General features: G+C 42.2%; 1 protein-coding gene across 1 annotated transcript in view; it reads left to right on the top strand.

Moving 5' to 3' along the window:
• Window positions 1-10402, top strand: part of LOC128711297 (uncharacterized) — a 62870-nt gene extending 52468 nt beyond the window's left edge. Inside the window, exons 2-7 of the mRNA XM_053806163.1 lie at window positions 1364-1569; window positions 3093-3228; window positions 3982-4115; window positions 9660-9782; window positions 9863-10067; window positions 10200-10402. Coding sequence (XP_053662138.1) covers window positions 1364-1569; window positions 3093-3228; window positions 3982-4115; window positions 9660-9782; window positions 9863-10067; window positions 10200-10402 — 1007 coding nt within the window. The remainder of the gene's footprint in view (window positions 1-1363; window positions 1570-3092; window positions 3229-3981; window positions 4116-9659; window positions 9783-9862; window positions 10068-10199) is intronic.
• The last annotated feature ends 1897 nt before the right edge of the window (window positions 10403-12299 follow it).

Below are 12299 nucleotides of genomic sequence, written 5' to 3'. Positions count from 1 at the left end.
GGCATTTCCACCATTTGTCGCCGGTTTCCCAACTGCGTACAAAATCAATTGGACCTTTGTTCATTGTTCCTTGCGCTGAATTTTCCAACCCCAACGCGATACCCCTTCATCCACGGTACAGATTGTCCCGGGTTTGAAAGATAGCTGTGAAAGGAAATGAGATTTTATGAACGCACTACCCCATGAACCAGCCACTGATTAGCTCTTTCGTTTTGGCGTGCAAGCTCGGGTTTCCATTTTTAAGGATTTTCTGGCCACTTTTTATTCTTCCGTTCTATTTAGAAACCCCGTCCATTTTGACATAGGAGCGGAATTCAAGGCATAAGGTGATTATAATGACCATGGCACGGAACTGACGTTTGAAATATTTAATTACAGCTTCTGATCAAAGGTCTGCAACGTCTACAACCAATCCGTAAAACGGTTAAATCGTTTTTATGAAGGCTCATGTTCCGGGTATAACTTTAAATAAACCGGACAGTTCTTTAAATGTGAAACCTAGTGCATGTTTTTCAACAAAAACTAATCTTTATTTGTTGTTATTGTTAAAAGTTAAATCCACTCAAATTGCCCAATCAACCAAGAAGAAGGAAAACGCAGGTGTTCTAATAGACTTTCGTATAATTCCTCGCGCAATGACGTCTCACGCTGTACAACGGCGTGCATAACTTTAGGCGCCGGGGTGATCCAAGTGGCTCATGCTTTTTTATGTTCACTCTACCTCCCTTTACTGGGACGAAGCTGTGCTGTGCTCTGTTCCACTTACCGTAAGTAAGCTCCCCATTGAGACTTGAGTGTTGAGCTGCGAAAGTTTGGTTGATTATAAAATACTTTGAGCAAGCTACTTATCAACAGCATCCCTGCGTTTCCACACGCCTTTTCCCTTTGCTTACTATCGATGACTAACTTTTTGACATGTTTGCTGCTACTACTGCTGTGCAACAGGGTGCTGCTGCCCACCAGCAACAGGATGTTTCCCCTACTGAGGTGATGCAAATTTATGCCTTGTGGGAAAATAGGAGCAAGCGTCGAAGGCTTTTGTTTTTCTAGTAAGTTGCAGTATGTTGAGAACAGCTGAAGTAGAAAAACATTTCTGCAAAGCTGATTTTCTCCGAATAAAGTTCAGTGAATAATTGAGTATTTTTATCTATTATTTTACTTATTTTACTTTTACTTTTACTTTATTTTTGTTTACTTAAAAATAAAGGTAATCACGGCTTCTTACCCCACTATTACCCTATGAATTTGCCATCATCACCTCGAAAGCCGTCACCACCCAGCCGTTCTAATTAACGATTTTTCAGTTAACTAATTATCTTCTTCGTTCATGCGTTTTTTCCATCTCTTATCCCATACCCCACAGTGATAGCAGCCCTGCGAGACGTTCAGGTACAGGTGCCACCCGCTGTGCGGCGAGGAGACACAGCCACCCTGCACTGCTACTACGACATGGATGGGGAAAGTTTGTACTCGGTTAAATGGTACAAGGGACGGCGAGAGTTCTATCGCTACACACCGAAGGAAAGCCCACCAATGAAAATATTTTCCGCCCAGGGTGTTCAAGTGAAGGTAAGTTTCGGGTTGAGCGGGGTTTACGAACGAACAGTAGCAGCAATTTATTTTCCAACGATTTATTTATCTTTAATTAGTTCGGAAAAAGATTCCAATCATTATGCAGTATCACATCCCCGGCACCGTTTGTAAAGATCAAAGGCTTGCAGACTTGTGGGAATAAAACGAAGCTTGTGGTCATGTTTCAGACATGGCTGGTGTACATACCACGTCTTTAGGAAGAAACTTCATGCCCAACTCTTTCATTTCAGAACATTTTTCAATTTCCAAATTCTAACCAGATCGATTATTAAAACTTCGCTTCTGCCCACGTATGACCTTCTTCTTTGGCGGAGGCAACTAACGTGGTAGTAGTGTTCATAGCCGAAACAAGATAAATGTTGAAATTCAGTAAAATCACATGATAAAAGGGCTTTCTCGTTCATACACGATCCCAGCTTCCAGAGGAACAGATTTATCTTCCCTTCAAAGTCCCTCGATAATTCATCTAATATTCGCACCGGGAACATAAGAAATGGTACCGTACATCCCATGCACCGAAAGGCACAATAAACACACATGCCCGTCGCACTAATACACTGTAAACTTTTGGGTGAAGCAACACTGAACCGAGGATCGGAACGGTTAGGTCAGCTCAGTATCGGGTAAAACCGGAACCTCCAGCCAACACACGTCGGTGAGCCTTCGGTTCGGAGCACTGAAACCACAATGAATTTATGCTGTTAGAAAATAGTCCCCACATACCTCACAACTATCCGGGCTCTTCTCCCGCATTTTCGTATCATCTACCTCTGCAGGCCCATTGGAAATCTGGCAACAAGCCACTCAATGGCAGCTTGGTGAAGGAGAATGAATGTATTTGACTAAGAAAATCAACTAAAAAATAGCACCGAAGTAAAGGTTGCCACCATGAAGAGCTCGGTTCAGGATTTTTCAACCAAGAAGGAGTTTTTTGCCCCTTCTGGCTGGCAACACAGCCACATATTTCTTTCGCCCACTAGTATCTACTCGTTTTTTTTTTTTCATGTTTCGTTTGTAGCCCCCTTTTCAAGCCAACGCTAGTACTCCGGAACAAATTATAAAACTGACAAAACTGTGTGGCTTCTGCTGCTTTTGAAAACTGAAGATCAAGCCAAACTGTTGCCGGTGGTTTGGATAGTTTTTAGTTCAAAAATTGCTCCGAAAGATCCCACTCGCTGTAACGTGTGGTTATGGTATGGTACGATAAACTACTGCGTCGCTGGAAGTTTCTGTTTCGTAGAAGTCTTTTCCTGTCGAACAGGGGTTATCTTGTGTGCGCATATGTTTGAAAGAAGTAGAATGTGTCATAATTTTCTAACAAATTCAAAAACTAAAATTTGTTTACCTTTAAGAAATGGAAAGCAAATAAAAGACTTTACTTAATAATTGCAAATTCATTCAAATCCTAATAATTTAAGCTAGTAAAAACAATATAGTCTTGGGTTACCAATTGCCTACCAATTTCTAATTCTATTTTGTGTGAAACATAATTTTCACAGCGTTCAGCCTCCAACGAAAGTCAACTCACGCTGCTTGGACTGTCGCTTGCATCGTCCGGAAAGTATAGCTGTGAAGTGTCAGCCGATGCACCTTCCTTTCACACCATGATCGTGACCGGGGATCTGGAAGTATGCGGTAAGTAAAACCCCTGATACGAAGCAATACTTTAATGGCAAAACGTCATTAAATTAAGTTACACCCCGTGCACAACCGAAACGGCATAATGGTACGAGTTCGAAACAGCAAATTATGAGTCCAAAATCGGCATTTCATCAGCACAGAAAATCACACATCCCTTTAATGTCCATTGAACCATCGTCCATAATTAATTCCCCCGATTTTAACTTCAATTGTCCGTTCGAACCTTTACGCTCTTGATGCTTTTTTTTTTTATTCCTTCATCATTGCGTTCCGTTTGCACCGCGGAATTAATTATGTCTCCTCCCGTTTAACCGGCCATCGAGCGTTCCCCAATAAAGCGGTTTATCATAAATTAAAAACCAATATTTGCACCACAAACCAAACGAACGAAACGGAGGGGAAAGTTGGGGTGTCGAACGCAAATGTACAAACAGAAAATCGTTGAATTATGATCAACCCGTTTGATAAATATCACCCACCAAGCACGGACACAGAATCCATCATTAACTTTGTCTAGATTGCTAATTAATGAACGTTTCACCTGACCAGTACTGCAACAATTGCATCACCGCAAAATGGTTCCTCTCCATGCTCTTTTCCCCACCATCCTGCTTTCCGATTCATTTATTCCTCCCAATTGAGTTCTCGATGTAACCGCGTGCAATGAGCACGCGGAACGGATGCCCTTTTACCTGCGTTAATGAACTTCGAGCTTGTTTTTCCTGCTTTCCATTCTTTCCAACACAGAGGTCCCGAAGCATGTGCCCTCGATACATGGTATGCGAACGCGGTACCGGGTCGGGGACATCGTACGCGGAAACTGCACGTCTCACAACTCGCGCCCACCGGCCAACCTAACCTGGTACATCAACGAGGCGCAGGTACGTAAGCGATATCACCACCAGCGGACTCGCAGGAAAACGGGGAATAAATTTCAATTATTGATGAGGAAACATTGCGGCTCATTAGTTTGCCGAAAAGAGATCGCTTGTGCAATCAAAGGCTTATGAAATCATTCCCATCCATGCCAAACATAATAGATCACTTATTGCGTTACGACGAGGTAATCATGTGCATATGGAATGCATTAAACTGCTGCCACGGGCCATTAATGTGCGCCATTTGTGTCGACCATATTGGCAGTGTCGGTTCGGTGAAACTGAAATGAGTGACCTGAGTGTAAATAATGGCGTTAGCACGTGTCCTCATCAATTCCCCAAAGTCGTACTTCAATACTCAACATTGAGATGGGGCGCAAGGACACAAAAATCGGCGTACACTAACGAAATCTCAGCTTTTCTTAAAGAAGTTGCCAGTATGCTGCCAGCTATGTGTTAAGCACATCGTGTCCTACGACATGTATTAATAACAACTGCATGAATATTTTAACAACCAAGAAGACACTGCTCGTAGATTCCGACACACATACGGGCCCGGCAAGCTTCCTGATGATTGATTGGTCCCCGGAGGACAGTTTGTTACATGATAAGGGTTCTTGCGCGCTTGCTGCTGTGTTATGAACGGCTAGCTGTTTGACTAGCACGGTACATGCACGTGTCTGGTTGCATAAAGTCCTAGCGCACAGTGAAACGTTTGTGAAACGGGGAAATGTTAGCGCTACATGCGTTACTGCCATATATTTCTAAAAGGTGAAACGGACTCGATCCGTGGTTTAAGATAGTTTTAAAAGGTATGTGAAATATATGCAATTACTGAGTAAAAATGTATGCGTCCGCAACGTTACATGACGTCTTGTACATGATAGTGGTCATTTTCTTAGTAAAATATTATTACCATCTCCTGTTCATGCGACAGATTCAACATATTACGCAATCATGTCAAATTAACAACATGAACATTGACAACAGTTCCATCACTGTTGTGAGCTAACTAACATATAATTATACTTTGTCCCGAACCGCCATCCTTTTAATTTGTGCACGCGAAAACGAGCAAAATAAGTTTAGATGGCAAAAAAGAAATGATTTTCCTTGCGTTTTTGTTCCCTCGTCTCACTGTCATCTTTAGAAATTTTTCTCGCTGTGTCCCTCTTTCTCTCGCAAGAACTACTGTTTACCAACTTTTTGCTGACAGCGCATTGAAGTTAATATTCAACCAAAAGTTTGTTATCATATTCCCATTCAAACACTCGCCGGACACAGTTGACGATGGGTGGTAGCATCAAGTTTCAGAGTAGCGACTCAATTTCCATTTCTAGAACTTGTTATCGGTGCTTACGCTCTACACTATTTCCTACCCAAATCCTACCGCTTTTAAAACGCATCGAATAAAAACAAAAGCTGAAGACAAAAAGCAGCTTTTTTAACCACTTCCACTCATTTCCGATTGTGGGGCTGCAGGGGGAAAAAAAGCTCCTCGGCTTCAGCTCACCATTGAAACAATCCAACCAATCGAACCAAATCTTATTTCACCCTTCAGTGGCTTCACCGATCAGATTTTTCGGACGAATCTCCTTCGGCCATCAACGGGAGAGCACGTTTCGCTTTTTGCTTGCTTTTTCGGGCTGGCATATAAACCACCATCCTGCCCTGACGCAACTTTGGAAGCCACCGGTGTTTTGTTTGCTTGTCGGATATGAGGGTCTGGGCCCTTGTGATGTTTGATGCATAATCTATTCACGGTAAGTAGTGAGGCGTGAGTGAAAATTATACAGGCTAAACTTTTCAACCCCCGTGAAATGGAAATCCATCTTTCGATGGCTGTTTCTTGCCATTTCCAAAACCCGTTGTTGTAGATACAACTTCTCTCGAACGATGATGATTGTTGTGTTCTATTAGAGAAGTTCCAGGGAAAACGGTTTGTTTTTTCTTCATTGTTTTGAAATCACAGCCCTTCGCTTATCAAACATTACAATGCTTCTATGCATTTGACCTGCTTTGCATCCATCTGGTCGTGATAATGTTTGTACTGAAATTTCAAAAAAAAAAACAAGGTTTGCTATCGTGAAAAACACAAGAAAAACGATCGTAAAGGAATATATGATGAAACTTATTCAAATACAGATATGAAACTATTACTAAGATACGCACGACAAGTTTCAAAACAACAACACCATTCAGAATGAGAGTCTTGTGTTTTTTCTCAAATGCTCGGAAAATCCTTCCCGAAGGGAATTTACCTAAACCCGGTGACCCAGTACCAAGGACCCCCCCAGTGATATCACTACCGTTCTACGAACGACAGCACATTTTCCCAATAACCAGCATTTTTGTGAAACACACAAAAATGTATTTTTGGAAAAGTTTCGTTACTTTCTTATCCAATCATGGGCGCTCGAGTCCCCTGAGGGACCAACAACGTCACAGGTAGCATGGCCAAATAAAAAAAAACACACACACACCAACGCATCTCAACATCAGAAGGATCACAAATGATCGGTAGGAAATGTGGGGGACCACAGCCTTGTCGGTTAAAGTTTTACCCTTTCCGGGGGTTCTAATCCGGTGGGAAATGTTTTCCAAACCCGAGGAATGGAATTCGGAAACTTTTCTTTGATTTTTCTACCGAACCAGAGTTTAATCGTAAGTTTTATTAGTTTGCCAGTAACAGTGGAATGTGCTGCTTGGTGTTGGGGTGGTTCAAGTGGTTTCAAAGATTTGGATAAGGATTTCATAATTTTTGGGCTCAGAACTTTCACCTGAACGTTTCCGTTTCTTTGTTGTGACCGAGAGGTATCGTATCCTTTCCGACAGGGTTGTTTGATTGAGTTATGGTCAAGTGATACTCGTCTCCATTTGGAAGTGGACACAGATGGAATTCATATTTATCTATTATCAAATCGAACCCATAGGGAGAGTGGCAAGCAGCTTCTAAATGAGAAAAGGTACCATTCCTCCTGTTCTGCAGGTAAAAGTGTATGTCGAACGAAGTTTAGAATGAAAGTTAAATTGTTTGCCAAGCAATTGGAAAACGACCTTTTACTGCCGTAATCTTATAGCCCGCAGCGTAGGATACGCACTGGCCCAAGACCTCCGCTTGTTGGGGAAATATGTTCTTAACTAACCACTTGCCATCATCCAAACCGTCCAAGACGCCTGCACAACGAACACAAAACATTCGCGTACACACGACACACAGCACACCTTGTTACCCTTTTCTAGCTCTCGCAAAAAAGGGCTACATTGGTTACGCATGACTTCCTTCCTGGAGTTCGGTCCTTCCCGCAGCGTATTTGCATGCGACGCATTGCCACACAGTCAGCCACACAACAAAAACACAAAGAAAACACCCACTCACTTGGGGTTCCCGCCGGTCGGGTGACAGTTTTCAAAGACAATCTCCGGCTGGTTAAACTTTCGCACAAGTTTCTCCTTCAGAGAAAAAAGCACAACACGTCCATTGCACGGCACCTGGAACACGTTCAGCACCGCCGCTGCTACCTTTTCTTGCGTTTGTGAATGCAGCCGTGCGAACAAAACAAAGGCAACACTTTTCCAACTCCAAAGCCGAGTGTGCGAGACCTCTGGTCAGTTTTCAAATTTGCTCACTCATCACACACAGCCACAAGCGCAGACAAAACAGCCCACCTGACCATTCCGTTTCCATCAAAGGGATCTCGGATTACACTACTCGGGGAGCAATCCTGCTCAAGGGAGGTCGGGTCCCGTCACAGAAGCGAAGGCAGCACGAAACTTTTCCAACGCCTTTCTGCCCTCCGGGAAATGTGGAACTGGGTAGCGGAAGGATCCTGTTCGCTTTTCAACAATTTGTTAATAGGATCAAATATGTTTTTGGATATCACTTCGGGGCTAATGGGAGAGTTTTGTGTCTTTCTGGTGGGAATTTCGATAGCAGAAAAAAAAGATGAATAAAATCGGAAGGCAAAATCATGGGAAAAAGTTTCATTATTTTCCATGTTTGAATGAATTCTCGGTAGGGTGTTACTTGCCCATGAATTGTATGGCGCTTTCTTTAACGATAAATGTGGCTTATGATTTTTTAGATAATTCTCACATTTTAGCACCTTTTTATTTCTCATCCGAAACCATAACGTCAAATACTCTTTAAAGCACTATTTACAAAGGATTTACCACAGCTAAAGAGAGCGCCTGACCCTAATTGCTCTAATGCCAGTGAATCAGCATTAAAATGTAAGCTGCATTTTATTGCCTCCGCTACAACGCAACAACGCATCCATCCAAATAAAACTTCACTGCACGTTCTTAAGCCTGGCCCGGAACTCGGGCCCGGGCCCACCGTACAACGCGATCTATTTTAATTTGTTGCTTCTAATAAGATTATTCCGCTCACATCCACTGTGCCGTTTCTGTCGGCCACAAACATGAATGTGCACGGGCACACATCCGCTTTATCCGTCGCCGTTTGCACGTGAGTGCGAGCAATTAGACAAATGCGGTTATGCTTTCGTAATCACAGCCGAAGAGGAGGCAAAATGGAAGACACTCAACGAAGCCAAAAACAAAAAAAAAAGGAAAAACCGAACAGAAACACATGAAAATCCGACTGGTTTAGCTGTGGCCGCGTTAGGAAGGGAGGAAAACTTTTACACCTACAAAGGCATGCCGCTTACATTCGCATTCAACGATGGTTGTTGTACTGGTTTTCTTTTTCCCTGCTAGCCCAGCACGTTGCCGGTGCCGGAAGTTGTGTTGCTTTGAGTGTCTGACCGGGAATGACTACCGCCACTGCAACAAATCATGTTTGCCCTAATCCTTAATTTTCCTAATGCACCATGAAACGGAAACACGTTACACGGATCGGAAAAGCCAACAACTTGGCCTGGGCGGCAGGGCGGTTGGGTGTTGTAATCCATCTGGAGCAGTTGTTGCTTGGGTAGATTCGGTTTTTTTGGAGGCATTTAGAGGCGGTCTATAGACTACACTGGCACCTTGGAAGGCAGTTCGCTGGCATGAAGTGGCATATTACATCTATGCAATGTTTCACATATCGAGCATAAACGGTTCTCGGTTCTGGATAGCTTCCAATTAAATTTTGATAACAAAAGATATTAACGAGGTCAAAAATCATGCCACCTTTATTTAGACAAGTCTTTATTACATAAATATAGGCGATTTTAACTTCAATTGCTAAGGTATTTGAAATAGTGGAATTCAGATTGGAGGAATAATTTATCCTCATCGTTTTTGCCATATTTTATCAACTTAAAAAAAAAAACAAACAAAAAATCCTTTTCTTGAATTATCTTGAATTTTTATTCAAAAACAATCAAGTTTAGTACCAAACTGAACTCCTAAGATGAATCGTTGAGGAGTTTAAATAATAAATGAACAACATTATTACATGTGAGACAACGACCATGTTGCGCCCTCACAACAACTTTAAGCTCACACTTTCATTCAATAAAAGCAGAAAAAATTGTAAACATGTATTCGTGGTTTACCCCCACCAGATAATCCATGCTCGATCCTTTAATCCGCTTACAGGCTAATCCATCCTATATCCGCACACACAAACCGTTCCGGGAGCGAAAGAACGAGTTCGAGACATCGCTCGCCGGCATACACTTCGTGGTGGGCAGCCATCACTTCGTGAACGGCAAGCTAAAGGTATGCATAATCCCGCCGTGTCAAATGTTAACGTTTAAAACAATCGCGATCGTGATAATTGTTTTCCTCCTTGCTTACAGATCCGATGTACGGCTAGAATACATGACATCTATTTACAGTCTACGGAACGTTCGATCGATGAGGATCGACCACGCGTTATTTCGGCTGCTTCGTCAGCAAACAGCAATGGAAATGGTGCCAATGGAAATGCGGTTCCATACGACCATTTTCCACCTTACGCTGAGAATGAACTTGACCGGAAGGACTACATGACTCATCTTCAGGGTATGCATTGGCATAGTGGTTTATTTAGAATAAAATGCATTTAACAAATCATTAACATAATTCATCAACGTAAACAAAAACATTGAATGAAATATGCCCCTATCGTTCCTCTTTTCGTTTCCCATCTCGCAGGAGACATGGCGTCTTCTGGGAGTGCTCCTTCTGCTCGCCCAGCTCTTCCAGCGGTATCGCTTAACAGTATCGATCATTTCCGGCTGACATCCGTCAATCAACTCAGCTGGACCTTCGGCCCACTCACGGTACTGTTGCTGCCCCTTGCTCACCCACTGCTCTGTTCGCTCATCAACCGTCTATCTGCGTCCCTGCGGGCATGATTTCGGGTGGGCAACGAATCACAGCCTCCTGCGTTGCCGGATCAGTGATTTCCGCATCATCGAGTGTATAATTTGCAGATCGAACAGTGTGTACAATCCGACCACTGTACAGAGGAGTTTCGAATCATTTCGAAGTGCCGTTTCGGTGTAGCTTAATTCATTCTTAAATCAACGTCGTGTCGCAACCTGCCGGGAGACACTATGGATGCATCCCTTCATACAGGTATAATAGTTTTAACGTGGCTGGTATGGTCGAAATGAATTAAAAATCCAAAGAAACGGAAATAGCTGTGCGCTCCAAAATTGTAAAACAAAGCAACACAAAACCAAAAATGATATATTGAAAAGACTTTGCTAAAGCAAACGCAATGAGCCTCAACGAAAAACGAATAGAAAGTCGAACGGCCATGGGTCGATGAAAAGGAGAAGGGAGAGAAGAAAAAACAGTGGGTAAGTATTGTGGTATAATGTGTATTAGCATGTTAAGGTAATGGTCGTTGCTATTGATCGAAAACGGAGTCTAGCTAGTGTTATTGCATTGCTCAATGATGCAATTGCGACAGATGATTGGTAGATAATGCGAAGGGAGTTGCATTTTGAAGGGATTTCTACTAGAGTTACTAAAATAGAAGGTGAAACCTTGAGAACAATCTTCGCGATCGCAAGAGATCTAGTTCTAAGCTCAGTAGTGCTCACAAATAGGCCATAATATGAAGCAAATACGGGATGGTGCCGCAGGGTGAAGACGGTTATAGGTGTACGTGTTTGTGTAAATTGTCCAAAAGCGTAAAAATATCTGCATTTTGCGTTCCTTTTGCATTGAAGGTTATTCATAATTTTTTTTTTCATTTTCTTTACTATGACGGATATTGCTCGTTTGATTTGCTCATTGCATAACTTTAGGCGATCTAGTGTAACTTTTCCTTTGAATCTTTGACGTAATACAATGAAAACAGTTTTCCTTACTACGTCACAATTACCCTGTCAGTTAACGAGAATCTCTTTTATTTCACTGGAAAGGGATCCTTGAGCATTATGCCGGAGAATTTTTGAAGCTAATGAGAATCCTTCCTGGAAAGCTCGCGCAGAAACCTACCCGTGGGCGAAAGCCATCCGGTCAAGCACTGTTGACGTCAAAATTTGGCGTGTTTGTTCAGTTTTAATGCCTTCGTAAAACCCTTTGTTTTCCATACATTATGCAACATGTTGTTAAACGATTTTCATTGTGTACATAATTAGTGAATATAACAACTTAATGCTAAGTGGAACAGCGTTTCTAAGGATTATGATAAAGTAACACGTCGAGCGATACAGCACACTCAAGAAAAAAGTCATTTAAGAAAATCTAACGATCACGGAGAACAGCAGCATTTGCTAACACATTAAAATGCATTTCCGTGTGGTAAAAAAGTATTCGAGAAGTTCTCAACTGTACGGTAATTCAGATGGAAAAACATAAAACAGAAGATGTTCCAGTTGAGAACATGATTGTAAGATAGACATGCACATGAAGCTGTTATAATAAGGCACCAGGAGATTTGACAATCAACTGTCGCTCTTGGGTCAGAGATTGCAAACCATTTTAAGTGTGATAAGTTGATAAGTTGGTGAGCCACGGGAAAAGCCAGAATGGATCCAAAACGATAAAACACAGACAAAAGATGATTCTAGGACGAAAGCCAGCAAGTTTGGTCCACATTATTCAGCTTTAGTAAGTTCCGCAGGGAAAATATCTTCATCCCTGCACTACTACAACGCATCCTTCAGAAGTCTGAGGGTATTTGCAAATGGTCAGATATATTAATTCCAACGAGCTGAGATGTAAATTGTGCTGACTAATTGAATTGTGTACCGCTCGGGATGGGGCAGCAGCAGCTGGTGAAGAATAAAATCTTGA

This window comes from Anopheles marshallii, chromosome 3, assembly GCF_943734725.1.
Source record: "Anopheles marshallii chromosome 3, idAnoMarsDA_429_01, whole genome shotgun sequence".
Classification (NCBI taxonomy): domain Eukaryota; kingdom Metazoa; phylum Arthropoda; class Insecta; order Diptera; family Culicidae; genus Anopheles; species Anopheles marshallii.
This window is presented reverse-complemented; position numbering and strand designations above follow the sequence as displayed.